Raw genomic sequence first — 19,618 nt, forward strand, 5'->3', positions numbered from 1 at the left:
GGAGTGAGATGAGAATGGCTCTTCCCGGGAACAAAGCACATAGGCACTACCAATGGTTTTAAGACATGTGAAGAGAGACAGCTTGGCAGGTTCTCCTGGTTACGTCTTGTGAGAATACGTCACCAACACTCTGAGCTTATCGTGCAATTTTTGAAGTCAAAACTTAACTGCCATTGTTTTGGAAACAGATGCAGGGATCCAAAGAAGCTTTGCAGGGAGAGAGCTAACAATACTCTTACTTTGGATTTGAAAACACTTTCGGATGTCTGAAATCATGACACTTCAACATCTATTCGTGTTAAGTTTGTAATCAAAATGGTGATGTGGAAAGATACAGTCAGTCAATTGTCACTTTAGAACACACAGGAATTGGACATGCTGTACATTTCTCTTTTAAAATGTAGTTTGTATTATTTTCCACCAATCAAAACACACACAATATATTTTATTATAAAACATAAGCAATGTTACTTTTGAGATAGGCAATCTGAAAGGTGGCGCCTGTACATATTACCAGCATGAGAACCAGAGGAGTCACATCAGAACTAAGCAGACAAACTCATACACCATTACCACGACTCACGCACCACTCAGCCCAGATGAAACCAGTGTTGCGTTCTTGCTTTAGATGCAGGCCCAGCGGTCAGCAAGGCCCTTTGGAGGGCTTTCTCCTTCGAACACCAGGGCTCTGGTCTTTGTATTCTAAAGATAAGAGCCAGAGCCCAGCCTGGTTCTGACTGCAGGCCCAGTGCTTGAGGCACTATGCAGCCTATATTCTGAGGCTGCTCTCCTACCCTGGCTGGACATGTCTGTCCTCCAGACCTGCGCTTGAAATGGAAACCCAGACCTGGAAGGGGTAGTCATTCCACTTTTGGCTGAAAACTAAGCCAACAACAACAACAACAAAAACTAACAGTGCAAATTCCAGATAATCATCAATTACCTGGTTTATAAAAATACATGTCCAAAATAGTGTCTTCCAGGGTGTGTACAATATAAATTACAAAAATAAAATAGAAAAGATGAAAAAGTTGAGCACATTTTTCAGTTCTTCATCCAACATCGGCATTTGCCTACAGAGGTCAGTTCGAAACCATTTGCATTGTCCCAGGACCCTGGCAAATCTAGGCTCAGGAGGGAGGACCCTGAAACTGGGGTGAGGTAATTCTGTGGAGCTCTGTGGCTGTCACAGGTGCACCTGCCTGATGGATGAGGGTCTTGGCAGAAGACCCTGTCCACACCAGCACAGGCTCCATCCACAACAGGCTCACTGGATATGCAGATAAGGGGCGAGAGAAGCCACTCTTGGAGGACAGCAGGGCTCCACTCACTGGTGTCTCCTGTCAGTGGGACTGGGGTAAGCCTCTATCATAGCATGCTTGCCCTACAGTGCAGGGCAAACAATGCAGCTTAAAAGCTCCCTTTCTGTACTTCCCTCTCAAGGGCAGTGTCAGTGAAGTCATTTAGAAGAATATGCATCAGAGGGAAGAGCACTGTGCGATGCTGACAAGATGCACAGTGGGAATGTTCAGGCCTGTGACTTCAGGCTTCCAGGGCCGCTAACCTGAAACCATAAACGAGCCTCCCTGCCTCCACCTGCACTGGCATTCCCACTGTGGACCTGAAAGTGTCATTCTTGTTCATTAAAGGGTCCAGTGATCAGACCAACCATCAGGATATGACTGGTGCAGACAGAATCATGTATCAGATGGTGCTCTTCATAAAAAGTTCTTACCAAATATCCTCCTAGAACACACTCCATAGCTCCCAAAGTAACTGAACACAAGGTATGAATTGTTAACAAAATAAGCTCAAGGGAGAAAATGCTCTGAGCGCAAGTAGCCAAGGTAAGACCATCCCAACTCCATTTCTGCAACAACACAGAGAACTCAGCATCTTACTAAATCTTGAGTAATTTACAGATCAGGATCTGAAAGCATCAATTTCAGGTGAGCAGTTTTAAATCAGAAAATATTCAAGAATGAATCGCTACTCTCTAGAATATTTCTTCTGTATTCTTCTGAAGAATGTTTCCAGAACATTCGTGAATTTCCCTTAGGAAAAGGAAATGCCTCCGCTAAATGGAAAATGACAGCAGCAAACAGACATAGTGAGCCCGGCCTCCTACGAGATCATGTGCTCTGGTTGGACGTGGCTTCTGTCAGTGAGAAAGATAAGACAGGAGGTAATGCTGCAGAAGGGAAGGCGTGAACCCAATCACCTTTCACTTTGAATAAAGAGAAGGGAGCAAGGGATGGGCAAGTTCAGGGAAGGAAGCACCATTCTGGGGAGGCCACTCTGTCAGCTCTACGCCAACCTCAGGCGGTGGGCTCAGGAGTCCCTGCCACCAGCATTCTATTGAGTTGGCGTGCTTTGTGATAAAGAAAGTGAATTCTAAGGGAGTTTCTAAATTCAGGTTTTTGGAGGACCAAGAAAAAGGAGATGTGTGGGCAGGACTCAAGGTGATGTATGTCTTAAGCAGCACAGAATACAACTGGAAACTCTGTCATGCAGAAAGCTGTATGTAAAGTATCCCACACTGGGCAGTTTAAAGGACACAGAGTGTCTATATAAAGAACTTGGTTTTAGCAGTGGTAGTTCTCAGCCCAAAACATCACAAATTTAAGAAAAGCTGTATTTTTATTTATTAAATAAATTTAATTATATTTCTTCTGAAATACAAAAGATAGAATAAATCATACCATAAAAGTGGGTAAGATATGATAATATGAGGGTGGCCAATTAATACACATAAATCTATTTTTTTGTGGACAGACACCAAATTACTAATGAGGATTAAGGGATTATTCAAGAAGCAGAACTACCTGGAAGATTATTTGGCATTTAAATACTGATTTCCAAAGTGCTACATGGGAAGTTCAAGCAAGCATTTGTGGTCACATGCATACGAGTCCCCACGGTTACACATGAGCTGTCACCACGGACACCACACAACTTGGAAAAGAAACTCAGCTATTCTAATTGCTCACCTGAAATGATCTTGAACAAAATTTCTAACAGTGTGGTTTGCACTTTTTCTTCAGACATAGTCTGCCTCATTTTATAGTCTAAGCAGGCAATCCTACTGGAACTGAGCAGGGGCAAGGCATCGTGTTTCTTACATGCAGAACATGGAGTTTTTCGATTTGGTTCCATCAACTCCCATGTGCTTCGGGGCCATGAGAGTGAGAGCTCCTTCACAGACAAGGGTGCCGTCTCCGACGTATCATCGGCAGCCTTCAAGGGGTCCTGTTGAGGCATCGAGACTGCTGTCTGTGTCTGAGGCCAGGGTGTGCTCAGTGGACATGGATGAGATGTCGTTGATGGATGACGACTGAGAAGGAGTGGCCTTGCTACTTACTGCTGCATCTGTGCTAAGAAAACCAAACAGAATAAAATCTGAGGCACGGCATCCTGCACGCCAGGCACAGGGCTTCAGGCTACTTCTCCACTCTGTGCTTTGCAGTTTCTTGATCCTAACGATCAACAGAACCAAGAAACTGGTCAACTATACTTTGAACTTCCGGGATTTTTCCTTGATTCCTTCTTTGGTTCAGTTTCCAAACAATCTTGGGCTTTCTCTACATACTGTCTTTTTCTTTTTCTGAGGGCAATGTATATGTGGTCATGTATGACCATGTTGATTACTTAAAAGATATACCCGCTGACTTCAAACAGACCTTAAAAAGAAATTGATAAATTTATCCTACAATTGCAAGAGGGCTTAGGCCTTAGTAGGATTCAAGTGTCACAGGACATTTCATTTTCAATAGACACACCTCGTCTATAGAAAAAAAGCATCAGGATTCAAATAAATATTTTGTGATAGAAGAGTTTTCTGAAATACATTCCCAAAAAGGAAAACGTTTAGCACCTGCTGTAAGTTTTATTTTTGTTTAATGACTCTAGAAACTGTTATTTTAATTTCAAAGGTAAATCAGCAATCTCCTACTTTCTACTAGCCATGTGTTAGTGTGGCCTGAGCAAAAATAAAACATGCAGGATCTTAGGTCTGCACTGACGTCCTTAATTTTCTAAACTGGATGACACCAGAGCAAAGAAGGCCACACATTTTGAAAAGTCTTCAAATCTAATCTCTTCGTGTCTAAACAGAGCTGACAGCAGCTGTTACAAGGTCACAACAGGAATGTTTCAGATGCAGTTTAGGGCACCTCAGAAACCATGAGTGCAAAGTCACTGCCACCAGCATCAGGACAAGCCAGAAGGTATCTATGTCATACCAGGGTGGCCCAAGTGGCATTAACACATCACTACCATTGAATAGACAAAGAAAATGTTAGATGACAAAACAGACAAAATTGAAGCAATCACCAACCTGAAGGCTGGTCCTTTACTCCATTCTTGCTTCTTTCTTCCCAGTCCATCACTTCTTTGTAAATTAGTTCTTCAAAAAGAAACAGAAGTCAAGATGTGTTGCCATTTGCCCTGCACTGAGCTCTGCCTCCAGAGCTCCTCCCTGGAGCCACCCCAGGTACCGGGATGTCTCAACTTCCTGTGGCTACCACATACGTTATTAGGGGCTCACATTAGCATACTGTAAGCACTGCCATGAGTGTGTGCATGTTTGGGCCACCAGCATGCCAGTCAGGGAAATCTACGATCAATGTTGACCTGTGCTGACTGTGGCTCTTAGTTACCAATGACCCTGCTTCTGAATGAAAACCTCAAGTTTTGCCTCCTTGTTAACCAGCTTAGTTCACTGTGGTTCATCTTAAAGTGCTAGTAATGTTTTCTTGTCTATTTTTGGAAACTTCCTCCAAACTAGATATTAAAACATACAAACTACATAGCTTAATATACATAGACAATCACATGCCCCATATCTGGGGTCCCCATATCTGCTTAGACAGGAATATTTGCAGGGAATATGTGGCCTATACCCTGGGTTTGCTCCACAAACTCCCAGGCTACCAAGAAGTGTGACACACTGACATCAAGCTACACATCAGCAAGGGAGGATGGAAACATGGAAACTCCATGTGTCTCAACCGAAGCAAACTATGGTGTCACATATATTCCACTCTAAAACTGCTAGTGTCACAGTATTCCTCAGTTGAGAGGTGGGAAGAGAGGACAATGGGGCTTCTAGGTCTCAAGGTCCTGCCCAAGAGGCTAGTATCAAAAAGGAGTAAAAAACATGTTCTGTAGGACTGTAGAAGCATTTTCTTTTTCTTTCTTTCTTTCTTTTTTTTTTTTTTTTTTTGGCTTTTTGAGACAGGGTTTCTCTGTGTAGTCTTGGTTGTCCTAGACTTCTTTGTAGACCAGGCTGGCCTTGAACTCACAGCAATCCTCCTGCCTCTGCTTCTCTGAGTGCTGGGATTAAAGGTGTGTACCACTGCACCTGGTGAGGACTGTGGGCATGTTACAAGTAAGGATCAAAACACGCTGCCCTTACCTTTCCACTCTTCAATTGCATGCTCTCTTTCTTCCAACTGGGCATCATAAATTTGCGGTGGTGGCTGAAAATTAAATGACATGTCAGTAGATAGATAGCTTAAAACCAATGGGGCATGGTAGGAAAATAATACTACTTAGAATGTTTTCAAGTCTACTTATAACATAGATTTAGTTTAATTAACATATTCTAAAAATTTTTGTTGTAAGTATATTTTATCAGTTTAAAAAATCAAAACAATTATAGAAAGTTAACTAAAGCAATCAATAATAATGTAATAAACCTCAATAATCTCATAACCTCAAAATGTTCTGCAGACATTGGCCAAATTAAATTACAAAATTAATAAGCATAGGCAGCTCTGAGTTTCCCAGGGAAAAGGCTGTGTGGGAGCTGAGAGAGGCATGGCACTTTCTTAGAACACACTTCCAGTTGACAATTAATTCTTTATGACAGGACACCCATGTCCAAGCCACAAGCTCATGAATGGAACAGTCTATAACTTGGCTGCTCATACATATAATTCTTCTGATATAACATAATGTCAAAATGGCAGTGAAGTCTTTACCCAGGACACAACAGTGTGTTCCATAGCTGGCATGAGTAAATGCCCCACCGTTTTACTATTTTACTCATACCGAAAGATCATTCACACAAGGAATGCCATGAAAACACTTTTAAAAGGACAAGACACCTAGATGTGGTAGGGAAGTGTGAGCTAATGTGTCACTTGGGAAGGCCTCTCTGATTCGAGGTTCTGAGTAAGATGTAAGCAAAGCCCATGACACAGGGCCAGGCATGAAGCAGCTGCTTTGTAGATTATTTTTACATGTCAGCTTTATAGACTAGGGCCACTTGTATCCCCACAGCCCACTCATGTACACTCCTGAGTTTTCTGCAGCAAGTGTCCCCAAGAGTGCTGACTTAGGCTCTAAAGTCAATAACCTGCTACCTTCATGTAGCCATTCTAGTCTAACAGACAGCAGATCCAATCACAGTGGCCCCTTCACACAGACATCTTCTCCAAAGAGACACTTACTGCTTCTGCTTCAGCGGGGTCATACCAAACAGTGATATACGGGTGACGCAAGGCTTCGTCCACAGAGATCCGCTTGTCTGGATCAATCACTAACATTTTCGATAACAGATCTCTAGCTTGACTTGCTAGGGTATAAACAAATGATATACTTATATTGCTACTGTGGAAAAGAGGAAATCACACAATAGACAACCAAATGTAAGAGTGTAGAGGGTGAAGAGACATGCTGACTTCAGGGAATGTTTAAGGTGTTCAAGATCAACACAGCTCACAACCTTTAGAAGTCCAATGGCCACTATTACGTACCAGGCTTCTAGCATGTGAGGTGGGGCACCAGCCTCAGACCAGTGTCCAGATGACATGACGCTATGAAGCCACAGTAAAATAGGTGGGAAGCACCTCTCTTAGGATGCTTGCCAGGAATGTAGACACGGGAGTACCAGAGTGGTTTTCTGCTTGTGTCACATTAGAACAATTTAAAAGCCTTTAGATTAACCCACGGTCCCAGAGTACAGCCTCACAGGCACCACTGCTTTGCCTAGCTGTATACCATGCTTTTGTTTTTAATCTAGCAGTTAGTAGCCAGAAAAAACAAACAAGCCACAAGCTCAATAACTAACTTAAGAAGGCTCAGTGATGTCTCAGCAATGAAAAGTTCACAACATATACATACAGCCAAGGAAGGCTGGGACTTCTGTGACCAAGGTGCTTCTCACTCTGAGGTAGAGGACAGCAAAGCTATTGTTTTTCCTCAGGCAATCACATTCTAGGAAGGTCATAGAAGGGGAGCGAGAGTCTTTCCCACTGGGCCACACTCAATGGCTTCTATCTAGAATTTTTACTGAAGTGTTCTTTATGTTGGAAAATGTTTTGAATTTGGATTGGTGGTGATATGAATCACTGTGTGTGTGTGCATGAGCACATGGTACATGCATGAGTGTTTGAGTGTGTGCAAACCATGTACTCTGAGTCTAGGAGGAAGCTGGGTGTTCTCCTCTCTTGCTCTCTCTTATTCCTTTCGGACAGGGTCTTTCCCTGAAGTGGAGGCTCTTGGTTCTGCTAGACTGGCTGAGCAGTAAGCTTCCAGGATCCACCTGTCTCAACTCCAGTGTGGGTTCCAGGCACAGACAGCCATGCCTGTGGTTTTTGTGTGATGCCAGGGACACAACTCAAAGTCCTCATCCTTGCAAAGCAGATGTGAAAATGCCCCTGAGGCATTTCCCTACCCCATAACCTAAGGGTTCCCAGACTGATGTGGACGTTTTCATTTTGGCCAAAGGTTTCAGTTACACTGTTTCAGCAAGGTCAAGACTCTTGACCTTAAGCTTTCCACCTGAGGTGTGTTTGAATGTCAGACTGTTAAAAGACTCTATTTTGCGCTTTCCATACCTGCATCTTCTAATATACATGGGTTTTAAAGTTCAAACATTAGAGAAACAATTGTAGAATAAAAAGATGTCTTACTTTTAATTTTGTCTCGCTCAGATTCTGATGGAAATATCCAATCTGGAAAGAGCTCTTCAAATTTGATTCCAGGGTACTTTGGTCTGTTTTCCACATAATTCCTCACTGTTGGCTGAAGTTTCTTCATGAACTCTGCGGATGGTGTTCCTAGCTGTTCAATAACTTTATTCCATTGATCAATATCTAAGGATTCTCTTGAGGAAAATACAACTGAAATGCTTCATAGTCATTATACATATAATGACTTTACTAGCATGCAAAGGAAAATTATATTTGTATCTATGGACAAATAAGTAACTAGGCTAGTCCACAGGATCATCAAAACCATTTTGGGATAATATTTAAATACTTTTAGGTTTCTAAATTACATAATGAAAGCTTTTATACTCTGATCATGGCTCATTAAATCAACATAATCTATATGTATTCCTATTAGAATTCAAAATAAAATTGTGACAGAAATGATTCAACCTATGAGATAAATGATTAAATATGAAATAAATAAATAGCACATAAGCAAACTGAAATAAATGTTCATACTAATGCTATCTTAGACTCACAGGTCTGTAAAGGGGAGAAGAGCTCGAGAGCCCCATCTGTCCTCTCTCAGAGCTGGGCAGCAGAGCCTGTGAGACAGGCTAACCATGGGGAACATGGAGAGGGAGGGTCAGAGGCCCTGGCTCTGGCCTATCCCACAGACCACACTCTCTACTGAAACTGCCTTAGACAATGATGCTTTCAGAGGCCATTCTGTTTCTCTTGGCACCAGCCATCCCTCAGTGTCTAGTAATGTGTTTTTCCCTTTCAAAGTGTATGACCTGGGGTTCAGAATCACCATGGGCTGCCCGCTCAAGGAGCTGGAGTCAGTCCTCCTCAGGAGTCCTCCCTATTTGCACACTGCAGATGACACCAGCTTTGCCTATCTCTCAGGGTACTTGTTAGGCTTAGGATGACTGGGACAATGGCTGTGGAAAGGGACACTGAAGCTGTAGACAGGTACACAAGACAATGCAAGCTATGAGATGACATAAGCAGGAGATTGGAAAGTGACAGGCTTTCTCAGAACATGCACTTATACCATTGGGAAAGCAATACCTAGGGCCAGTCATACACACTCAGTTCTTCAGAATGTTAATTTGGAAGACCTGCTCATGAAATGGGTAGAGAAGCAAATCCTCTTTCTTCTCTTCTCCTTGCATGCACTTTGGCAAATCAGAATTATGCATACATTTTATTTAACTGCTTTTGCAAAATAGGAAACCTGGCTCATATTTATCCCTCTCTCCTTATACTTTTAACACCTCTTCCTCATGCTTGTTCCTCACTGGGAAGACTAATCATAAGAATGATGTGATGTCCCCACCCCCATATCTCCATGTCACTTACCACTGGGAACCATCTGGGCTCCTGGCTAAAAGCCAATCCCACCTACCTTACCCTCTCATCCTCTGAAGGATGAGTACCTCTTATTCTTATTTCTTGCTGCTCCATACCCAATTGATCCCTCCTGGAACCTTCTGTTACCATGCAAACATGATGCTCACTTCCACATTAACAGCAACCACTTTCCTTGACACCCTACCCCTGCTTACTGAAAGCGGCATCTCTAATTCCTATCCCCTGGTCCTCTCCTGAACATACTCTCCTCAGGCCTCCCTCCTCAGTCATCTTGACAACTGTTTCCATTAAGATTGCCGGGGCAACCACTGACCCCACCGGTCAGTTCTGAGTCCTTTATTCCTTTTCCTTAGTCCCTGATCCTTTGCTCATCTCTTCAATGCTTAGTACCAGCTCCAGGTTTCAATGCTATCAACAGACCAATGGTTTCCACATTTTCTTTATTCCAAATCTTTCCCTTGAATTAAACACTTGATAGATTAGCTATTCCAAATCCACAAAGTCATTTGAAGGTTAGACCCTCAAAGCAAATGTAGACTCCAGGCCCAATCCTGCTGTCAGTCCACCTCTACCATCTCTTTCTGGGTGACTCACAGCTTCTGCCATGTCTCCTGCTTCTACTGTCCTAGAAAATTTACCTTCAAGTCACTTTGTCAATGAGCCTTTTACACCCTCACTTGGATGAGGCGCCTAGAAATGGACAGGTGCGCTCTCTCTCTCTCTCCACACACACATATATATCTGGATTAGTGCTACAGGGTCATTTTGATAGATGACAGGGAGGTGGCATAGGGTGCAGGGGCTTACCTGGGAGAGCATGGTGGGCCTTCTGGGTGGGCAGAACACAGGCCTTTCATTTAAAAAGAGGGGGAGGGAGCATAGCCCAGAGATACCTGACTCTCTAGGATGCACAGCTGCCATCAAAGCCATCTGAGCTTGGGCTTAGCCTGGCTCAAGTGTTTTCTTTCCCACAAGCCACTGTGAGGACAGCAGTTACTTTTCTATCGAGATCATATGCAAACCTCTTAAGAACCTTAACCTTTCTATAAATTGCCCAATTTTCAATCTATTCTTTGAAAATGTAAGCAAAAATTTTTTTTAGAAAATGTTAATTTTCACGTGACTTTAAAGCACTTTAGGTGACCTTTTATATAAAACATCAACTATTGCTATTGTAACGTGTTAATATATACAGTATTCAAAATTATAATGTAAAATTACTAAAGTGTATCAAAAGTACATATATTTTTTCATTTCTTTTTACTTTTTAGAAAAAGTAATTCCTTTTTTTAATTTTTATTTTATGTGCATTAGTGTGAAGGTGTCAGATCCCTTGGAACTGGCATTACAGAGCTGCCATGTGGGTGCTGAGAATTGAACCTGGGTCCTTTGCAAGAGCAGACAGCGCTCTTAACCACTGAGCCATCTCTCCAGCCCCAGAAAAAGTAATTCTTAATAAGTAAAAAATTGTAGAACACAAATAAGAATCGGTACAAAAATAATCTTAGCTGACTTTATAGTCCATTGCCTCAAGCACTCGCCACAAGTCCATGTGGTGTTCCAAGTCACTGGCCTCAACTCTCCCTTTAGTTGATTTTACTTGGAAAATAAAGACTTCCTTATTCATAACTTAAAACAAGTAAATCCAAGGTAAAGGTATGGAAAAAAGCCAGAGAAATTATTAAAACAAAATAAAATGCCTTATTTAACTGCCTATTTTGCAACTTATGAGGAACATGTGAAGGGATGAGTGGAATGAAATATATCCATTTTAAGCTCATGTCGTGAGGAATTCCTATTTTTAAAAAGTTGTCTTCCTGAGGTTATAAACACTAAAGCACTTTTTGTGATATACACACATTACCAACTCTGACTAACGCCTGGTTTCCCTGGAACCATAGGTCTGCTACCAGACAGAGGTCACCGTAAGCTTCCATAATGACAACAGCAGCAACAACAACAGAAACATCAAAGAGCAATGAAAGCATGAGGGGTTAGAACACAAATGGAAAGCATGAAGCAGTGTGTTAGTGTAAAGACTGCGAAAGACGGAGGAGCGCACAGGGGGCAAAGCTAGCACCGCTGTGCTGTCTGCCCCCTTTCAAAGCCTCCGTGCTGACGGGACTTGCCTACCACAGTATGAGTCATGTTCTATGTTTAAATCTACCTTCCCCAGTGTGTCACAGATACCCTTCTCCTGGAGTCTTTAGAAATGTCTATAAAATGTCAACAAAATAACAAATGAGAAAGTGTAGTATGTTGCTCCTGACACAATATTCATCCAACTGCTTCACTTAAGTCTAAATAGTCTGCTGCAGCTCATACCAGTAACTAACAGAATCATGCATGAATTAAATCACACATGCATGTTAGCCTATTAAATTTAGATTGCACCTAGTGAATTAATGGAATAAACTAATTTATAAAAATAGAATTTCCACTTAAATACCAGGGTATATTTATCAGATATAATTTTACACATCCAGCTATTTCTGATAAAAGAGCTAATATAACTGGTTTAGCTTAACTCTAAGCCTCTATTGTCACAGGTATTTGAACAAAAAAAAAAAGAAAGAAAGAAAGAAAAAAGTGAACCTCTTGGTCTGTGACACTAATTTAACAAGTGTGATGAAGGCCCCCTGAGAACACAGTCTGCATCCCAATAGTTCCTTCAAGCATTCAGTAAGTAGGCGCAATCATGTGCCCTTGGCGTGGAGATCATGGCCAGGGTCAAGGTCCTGGGGAAGGATACGGTCAGTGCCTTGGAATATCACACAACCTTTCACCAGCTCTCCCATGATGCAACCCACTGACCAGATATCAACTGAAAATAAAATGAAATGATAAAATTATGAAGTGTCATGAATAAAACAAAAGTGAGGAAAAGGAATTCTAACATTGTACTAGACACACAGACATGGAAAAAACTCAGTGGCTAGCTAAGGGTGAACATTTTACACAATATGAATGATTGCTGACCTCCACTTCAGCCTTCAGTTTGCAGCAATCTGTGGTTTTAGGGCCAAAGAGTCCAATACTTTACAGCTTAAAAAAAAAAAAAAAAAAAAAAAGCAACAAACAAAAAAACCAAACACAGAAAGTGCTAATGAACATGAAATTCTCAGGCCTACCCCCCCCCCCTCACTCCCCGCCCCCAGCCTCCATGGCCGAGTGCTGGGTCTCTCCCTGTGAAGGATACAGTCTCTTCCTGGGAACAGGACTTTATGGAGGACCATCTCTGCCATGATGCACCCGACAGACCAGATGTCCACTACCAAATATTAGCTGATTAAAACACAGCCAGAGAGCCTTGCATCTCTGTTTCTAAACCACCTCCCAAACACCGGCAGCCCCACCTAACACTCTTTGGGTGGAGCTTCTGCAAATTCCTGACGCCACACCTGAGTGACCACCTTTTAAATTGCCAACTCAGAAATGGCGGGCGCAGCCAATAAGCAAGGCCTGGACTCTGGGCAAGGCCCTGCTTAAGCATGACCCTGTGGTATCTGTCTCCTTGGGTGGGGTCAAACATGGAGCCTGGCTGCATCTCATGCCTCAGAAAGGGAGGGAGAGCTAGCCCCAGGCAGCTGCTGGAAGGCACTGTGCCTCTCAGAGCAGGCTACAAAGCATCTTCCAAAAGTCACAGTCAAACTCATCTCAAAAGACTTCAGCAAACTTCCGCTGCTGTTCTTTCCTTTACTCTTATAACCAAATAAATTTGTTAAAAGCTAAAGTTTAGCTTATATTTAGTTGACACTGCTAGAACAAGTGAAGTTTTTTTAATATATTTCATTATTTATTTACTGTATATGAGTGCTCTATCTGCACGTCCACCTGCATGGCAGAAGAGGACATCAGATCCCAGTATAGATGGTTGTGGGGCACCATGTGATTGCCAGGAACGGAACTCAGGATCTCTGGAAGAGCAGACAGTGCTCTTAACCTCTGAGCCCTCTCTCCAGCCCCCATGAAGTTTTGATGTAAAAAAAAAAAAAAGTTTTACATGAAAGAAAAACGGTGCATTATTCCATTCATATTAAATTTTTTAAAGGGTAGTGAAACCAGCCACAGTGTTGGCCACCAGGGTAATGACAGCAGCAGCTAGGCCCAGGCTGCAGGCTCTATGGGTGTGCCCACCGACAGCTGCCCTCTCAGCACTGCGTTCCTGTGAACACTGATCAAAAATGAAAGGTTTTAGCTGGGCATGGCAATGCACCCCTATAATCCCAGCACTTGGGAAATCAGAGGCAGGTGGATCTCTGGGAGTTCCAGGCCAGCCTGGTCTACAAAGTGTGTCTAGAACAGCCAAGGCTACACAAAGAAACCCTGTTGCAAAAAAAAAAAAAAGAGAGAGAAAGAAAAGAAAGAGAAGTTTTGAGTCTAACATTGTATCACCCGCATTTGGGAGGCAGAGGCAGGCAGAACTCTATAAGTTTCAGGACAGCGAGGGTTGGAAAAAAAAAATAACTGGAAATACAAGAGAAATGATTTCTCATCTGTGAATTACAGGCATCTGTATGCGGCACGGTGCTCAGACTGTCTCCCATGGTCCTTAAGGAAGGACCTGCCAGTGCCGAGAGCAGCTGCTTTACTCGTCGGCGCCTGTGGCTGCCTGTACTTACCGTTCTCCTTGTAGCCCATGCCCAGGATGACCTCTGGGGCCCGGTAGTAGCGAGTCACCACATAGGGGGTCATCATGAAGTTGGTACAGGCGGTCCGTGCCAGGCCAAAGTCAAGAATCTTGAGGGTACAGTCGGATTTTACTACAATGTTGCTAGGCTTCAAATCCTAAAAGAGAAATTGTTTTCATATTTAAATAAATCACAGCATGTTAAATACATACTGGCATGGAGTTGTGAGGTCAGCAGCTACTGAAGCGTGTGAGGACAGGAAGGAGGGCAGATAGAATCGTGTCATGGGCATGGAGACACCTCCAAACAAGTCCTGTGGCCTTTCACTACCTCTTGCTTCTCTGCTCAAAACCCAAGAGCCTACAAGTCTCTTATGGAATGACATTTGCATATAACCTGCACACAGCCTCTGGGATCCTCTAACTCATATCTAGATGGTTACAATACCTAAAACAAGGCTATTGTTTAGGGGATGATTACACCCAAAAGGTTTGTCTGTATTCAGTACAGCTGAAATTTTTGTTTTCCAAATACTTTTGATCTGCAGCCAGTTAAACCCATGGACATAAAGCTCAACAGTAGGAAGGTACTTTACTGCCCAGCAAGCCTTGGCATCTAGAACCAATAGCATGGTCATGTGGGAAAGGATGGTTGCAGCAGCACTGCTTCTAACTAAGACAGATGTAGCCCTGGAAACTACTCGACAGCCTTCATCTGTCAAATGCGCCCTACAGAATGGGAAAACAGGCTTTACCTAAAAACTGTAGAAATGGGCACCGCTTCTACTCTATTGCCATCTGCTGGACAACTAGGATAATAAGAACACAGCTCTGGATACCTGCCTGCACACCTGGTGCTCTGTACAAGGGTCATCCCAGGATTGTGAGAGGCAGCTCATGTCTGCCCAAGAAGTGAGTAGAGGTCATTTAGGTTCCTAGAGTCCCACGGACTCTCCCCAATCAGCCTTCATAATACAAACAGAGTCAGCATTTAACCATCGGTGACTGAAGATTCCCTTTCAGTGCCAAGATGGCAGAATCAAGACAGTTCTGCCGCTTCACATCTCTTCAAATCTCCAAAACACAGAAAACAAGGAACACAAGTAAAGACACGATGACAGCTGACCTACAGAGTGGAAATGGTTACCACACATGGCAGCCATGGGGGTGGCCAAAAGCTACCTCAAAATAGGCAAGAACTGAAAATCCAGGTGCATGTGCCTCCCTGATTAAATTACCACTATGTGAATCCCAGATCCAAAACCACTTAAGAGCTGTCCTAGGAAGGAGGGGCCTACACATCGTGACAAGTGGCTACTGTCTAGATTTCTCTGGCCCTTGCTCATAGGTAACAAAACCATTTTTCTTCCATGTGGCTGCACAGTGGGGAAGGAGAATTGAAACTCTGACAGTGACTGAAGACAGATTCTGAGTGCATGCTGAGCTGGAAGAGCCAAAGCGTCACCAGGCCTCCTCCAATTGGGGGAGTTTAGTGAAAGCCAGATGGCAAATAGAGTCTGATCAAATCCTCTCAAGGTTATGGTGAAGATGGAGAGATAACACAGACCTGAGAAAACTGCAAGAGAAAATCTCCACCTGCTCCATACAAGTGTGAATGGTTTCCCAGCCTGCTTTTGCATGCATCTGCACAATCAACATGTCAGTCTCAAGCCCACACTACTCTGCTTTACCATCTACACCAAGCTAGTAACTGCAACCAGATGTGGTGGTCACAGCCATGCTCCAGGATCCATGTACTGTCTTCAAGGACTGGAGAAGAGAGTTAAACTGAGTCGTATGAGGGGCCCATTTCTGCACCCCTGAGATTTTAATGGTGGTATTACCGCTGTCTATCTCTACATCCATAGTGTGCAGGGTTGCTCTGGAGCTATGTGCAGGGGAGGCAGCTTCAGCTTTCCCATCTTCATGGCTCTTACCTCACAGACCAACAAACTAATGTGCAGGTTACTTGTGCTTAGGGACAAAGATGAGCAGGCATTTGCGTAAAACATTGCACACGACAGGGCAGGGCTAAACCTACTAAAAGGGCCATGTGCTCACCTTAGTAGGAAAATGTCCACATCAAGGCAAAGGACAAAGAAATTGTTTTAAGTTTCCAAAGATGCAAAGGAGCAGTAAAAATACAGTCTAGAAAGCTCTGGGTGTACTTACAGCACTCACTGTGGTGGGTACCATGTCCACTACCACATATGACTGATATGTAACTAGGAACTCCACACCCACCCACACTATTAACCATGTGACAGGAAAAATCTGCAGCCTTATTCTCCCTTGTATACTTTTTTTATTTGTGTGTGTCTGAGTGTGAGCATGTGTGTGAGTGTGAGAGCGTATGAGCATGTGTTTGTGTGTGAGCATGTGTGTGTGTATGAATGTATATGAGAGCATGTATGAGTGTGTGTGTGTGTGAGCATGTGTGTGTATACACATGTCATAGCACACAAGTAGAAGTCAGAGGTAAATATAAAGGAGCCAGTTCTCTCCTGCCACGTGTGTCTCAGAGGACTGAAGTTGGGTCATCAGACTTGGTGGCAGGCACCTATACCTACTGAACCGTCTTGATGCTCCCCACATACTATTTTTAAGCTTTAATTGGAAGACATAGTTCACCCAAACAAGGGAGTAACAGAGAGAAAGAGACAGTGAGGGCCAGGAAGCAGGGAATCCAACGTAGAAGGGAAGGGAAGAAAAGTGTTAGGGGAGACTTAGGGTCCCCCTTGCATTAGGTATTTGGGCAGCAGTCCAGAAGTGAACAAGCCTGAAGATGATCTGGGTACATTTGACAGTGTGGTAGAAAAAGGTTAGAGCAGTAGCAAGAACACAGTCTCAGGCTGGAGAGATGGCTCAGAGATGGTAAAATGCCTGTTGGGCAAGCATGAGTTCCTTGGTTGATCCATTAGCACCCATGTGAAAAGCTGGATATAACAGTGCATACCTGTAACCCAATGCTCGGAAGAGAGAGACAGAGAGCCTCTGTGCTCAGCCCAGTGGGAGACTGTCTCAAAAATCAAGATGGGCATCTCCTGAGGAATCATACCCCAGGCTGAGCTCTGAGCACCTACATGCACACATATGTGCATCCACAAACACATAAACACGAATAACACAATGACACATATAACACATATGGTCCTAATCCCCCTTAAAACAGACACACAACTCAGACAAACAGAATAAGGACAACTTCAGGAACAAGATATCAAAGGGAAAAGAAATATAATCAGAATGTTAATGTAAGGTTCAGCTATGAAAACTATTACATAGTTATGATGATATAAAACACAGCACTGACCCAAACAGAGCGACGTTATAACTGAACTGGGAGAGTGGGGCAAGAGAGGGTCACAGGGATAAGGGCTGGGTTTGTGGATAAGGAATACGTCAGTATCTTATGTCCCAAACTAAAGTATAAGTGAGATCTAAACACAACGCCCTGGGATATGGAAATGAACACTAAAGTAGTTCATTAAAAGAACCAAAAGCCAGGCTGGTGACATAGCTCAGTGGTGGTGTGCTGGCCGAGCATGCAAACAAAAAAAAGGAAAAAAAAAAAAAAAAAAAAAAAGGAAAAAAAAAACCCCAAACAAACAACAGTAACAACAAAACTGACTTTAAAGTTTGCTTCTAGAGGGATTAGAGTTTTCATAAATATTTATGTAACTCTTTGATCCTTGATGTAAGTACAAATGCAAATCAACCAATTTGTTCAGCGAGTTACACGGTTCTGTCAAGAGGATTCCAGCTTTGAAAACAGACACAAGGAAGGACAGACACACGTGCAGACAGGCGGGCGCTGGCACAGGTGAACAGAGAAGCACCTGTGCAAAGCTGGAAGATGTGTAGCCGACTGTTACAGTGGGCCATCTCAGGTGGCTGCAGGCCAGCAGGAGGCGTTCAGTTTCTCCAATCTTGGGAATTATATAAAGCAAAAGTGATAAGGGTGAGGGATAAAACTTCACCTTTTGTCCTGTTTCACTCTAAAAACTTTCAAATAATTAAAATTTTTGTTTATTGTGAAACCATTTTTTTTTTTTCGAGACAGAGTCTTGCCTTGCTGTGTTAACATTCTGAGTTCTTGGATTAGAGGTGTGTGACAACTTGCTTGAACAGCAAGACTGAAGGTGTGTGCCTCCGTGAGCGGTGCCGCTTAGAAGAAGGGAGAAAGACTGCTGACTGGCACACAGGGCCTAAGTCAGTGGTGGCCAACTAGGAGCTGTGGCCCCTCACGCAGAGAGGCCTGCCATCTAGTTTGATGTACCTGTGTGTCGTCTGAACTGTCTCCTTAATATCAGCTCATACCTTTCCCAAGCAGACACAGGTGTGAGTGTGAGGCAGGCGTGTGCGAGGGACCCAGAAGGAGCTGGTAAGCATGGTGGAGTGCCTGGCAGGGAGCAGGGTGGACACACGCTTTCTCAGGTCACCATGGATTCTAAACCCTGCTGAGCAAAGCACACACTTCTCCGGGCTCTAGTCTACCTGCCTGTAGGCAAGAGTGCAGTCCTCAGGCGAAAGGACCAAACACTCCACAACATGCAAGCACATGCCACAGTTTCATGAAGTTTCTAGGAACAAGGGACATTCTCCTGCCCTCACCTCTAGCTTCAGTGTGAAGAAACAAGTAAAAACAAAACAAACAAACAAAAAACATTTCCCCTTCAAAAATTAATAGAGCTTGTGAATCTGGAAAATTATCATAAAGCATACATTTCATTAAATGTGTATTTATAGGGCTGAGGACCATAGCTCGGTAGCAAAGCACTGCCTCATATAGACAGGATCCCAGGTTCCGTCCTCAGCACCACACAAAAGGCAGTGTGTTTAAGAGACATTAAGAATGCTTTGGGGAAGAGAAATGGGTGGAGAGGTGGCTCAGTGGTTAAGGGCACTTGCTGCTCTTCCAGAGGACCATATTTCGGTTCCCACTGCTCACATGGCAGCCCGGAACCATGTGTAACTCTATTTCCAGGAAGCTGATGCCTTTTCTTGGCCTCCACCCATGCATGTGGTACACATACATGAATACAGACAAAACAGCCATACATACACAATAAAAGTAAATACACTTGGGAAAAAAAGCCTTCTGTAGGAGGGAAGGAAACAGTATTTCATAAACATCATATTGTTGATGGAAAATTCAGTATCTTAAAATAAAACTAAAAAGTATGTCTTAGTTATTTAGAGATCTGGGGATTTTTTCTAGAAATAGAATTTTTCATTATGAATCTTTCAGATACTATTTTAAAAGTAAACTAGCCATCAGAATGTTGGTCACTTGAAACGACCACTTGGTGGCAGCATGGGCCTGCACAAGGGACTGAAATGCTGAAACCCAACACCAGCCTTTGGATACAGTATGGAGAAAGAATCAGGTCTTGGGCATTCGAGGACAGGAATGGGGGTACACCTGGGAAGCCTTGGCTCAGTGACTTGTACTAGACCCAAACTTTCTTGGCACCTAACTGATGAGAAAGAATTCTGCCCAATTCCCTGTATCAACAGGCTTCACTGTATCTCAGTGCTCTTTACTGTAGAAGGAAACTTCTCACTGTTGAAGCAAAAACTCCACAAACAATCAGCATAGAAGCAAATCAGAGAAAGCTGTGATGTTCCCAGTAAAGTCAATTATATTTAACAATGTGTGTGTGTGTGT

General features: G+C 43.1%; 1 protein-coding gene across 5 annotated transcripts in view; it reads right to left on the reverse strand.

Annotated features, from left to right (window-relative positions):
* Nucleotides 1-292: 292 nt before the first annotated feature.
* The window catches only part of Mapk9 (mitogen-activated protein kinase 9), a 43,739-nt gene continuing 24,413 nt past the window's right edge, over nucleotides 293-19,618 (reverse strand). For 2 of the 5 annotated variants that reach the window (XM_055597125.1, XM_055597127.1), the window contains exons 6-12: nucleotides 13,940-14,105; nucleotides 12,070-12,141; nucleotides 7,920-8,102; nucleotides 6,456-6,580; nucleotides 5,417-5,480; nucleotides 4,337-4,405; nucleotides 293-3,369 (exon numbers count right to left, since the gene is read on the reverse strand). In XM_055597125.1, the coding sequence (XP_055453100.1) occupies nucleotides 3,227-3,369; nucleotides 4,337-4,405; nucleotides 5,417-5,480; nucleotides 6,456-6,580; nucleotides 7,920-8,102; nucleotides 12,070-12,141; nucleotides 13,940-14,105 (822 nt within the window). In that variant the 3' untranslated portion in view covers nucleotides 293-3,226. Of the gene's footprint in view, nucleotides 3,375-4,336; nucleotides 4,406-5,416; nucleotides 5,481-6,455; nucleotides 6,581-7,919; nucleotides 8,103-12,069; nucleotides 12,142-12,516; nucleotides 12,589-13,939; nucleotides 14,106-19,618 lie in introns of all 5 variants that reach the window. The other 3 variants (XM_055597126.1, XM_055597128.1, XM_055597129.1) reach the window with 2 other exon arrangements.

This window comes from Psammomys obesus, unplaced genomic scaffold (assembly GCF_907164565.1).
Source record: "Psammomys obesus unplaced genomic scaffold, mPsaObe1.curated_primary_1811, whole genome shotgun sequence".
Taxonomy (NCBI): domain Eukaryota; kingdom Metazoa; phylum Chordata; class Mammalia; order Rodentia; family Muridae; genus Psammomys; species Psammomys obesus.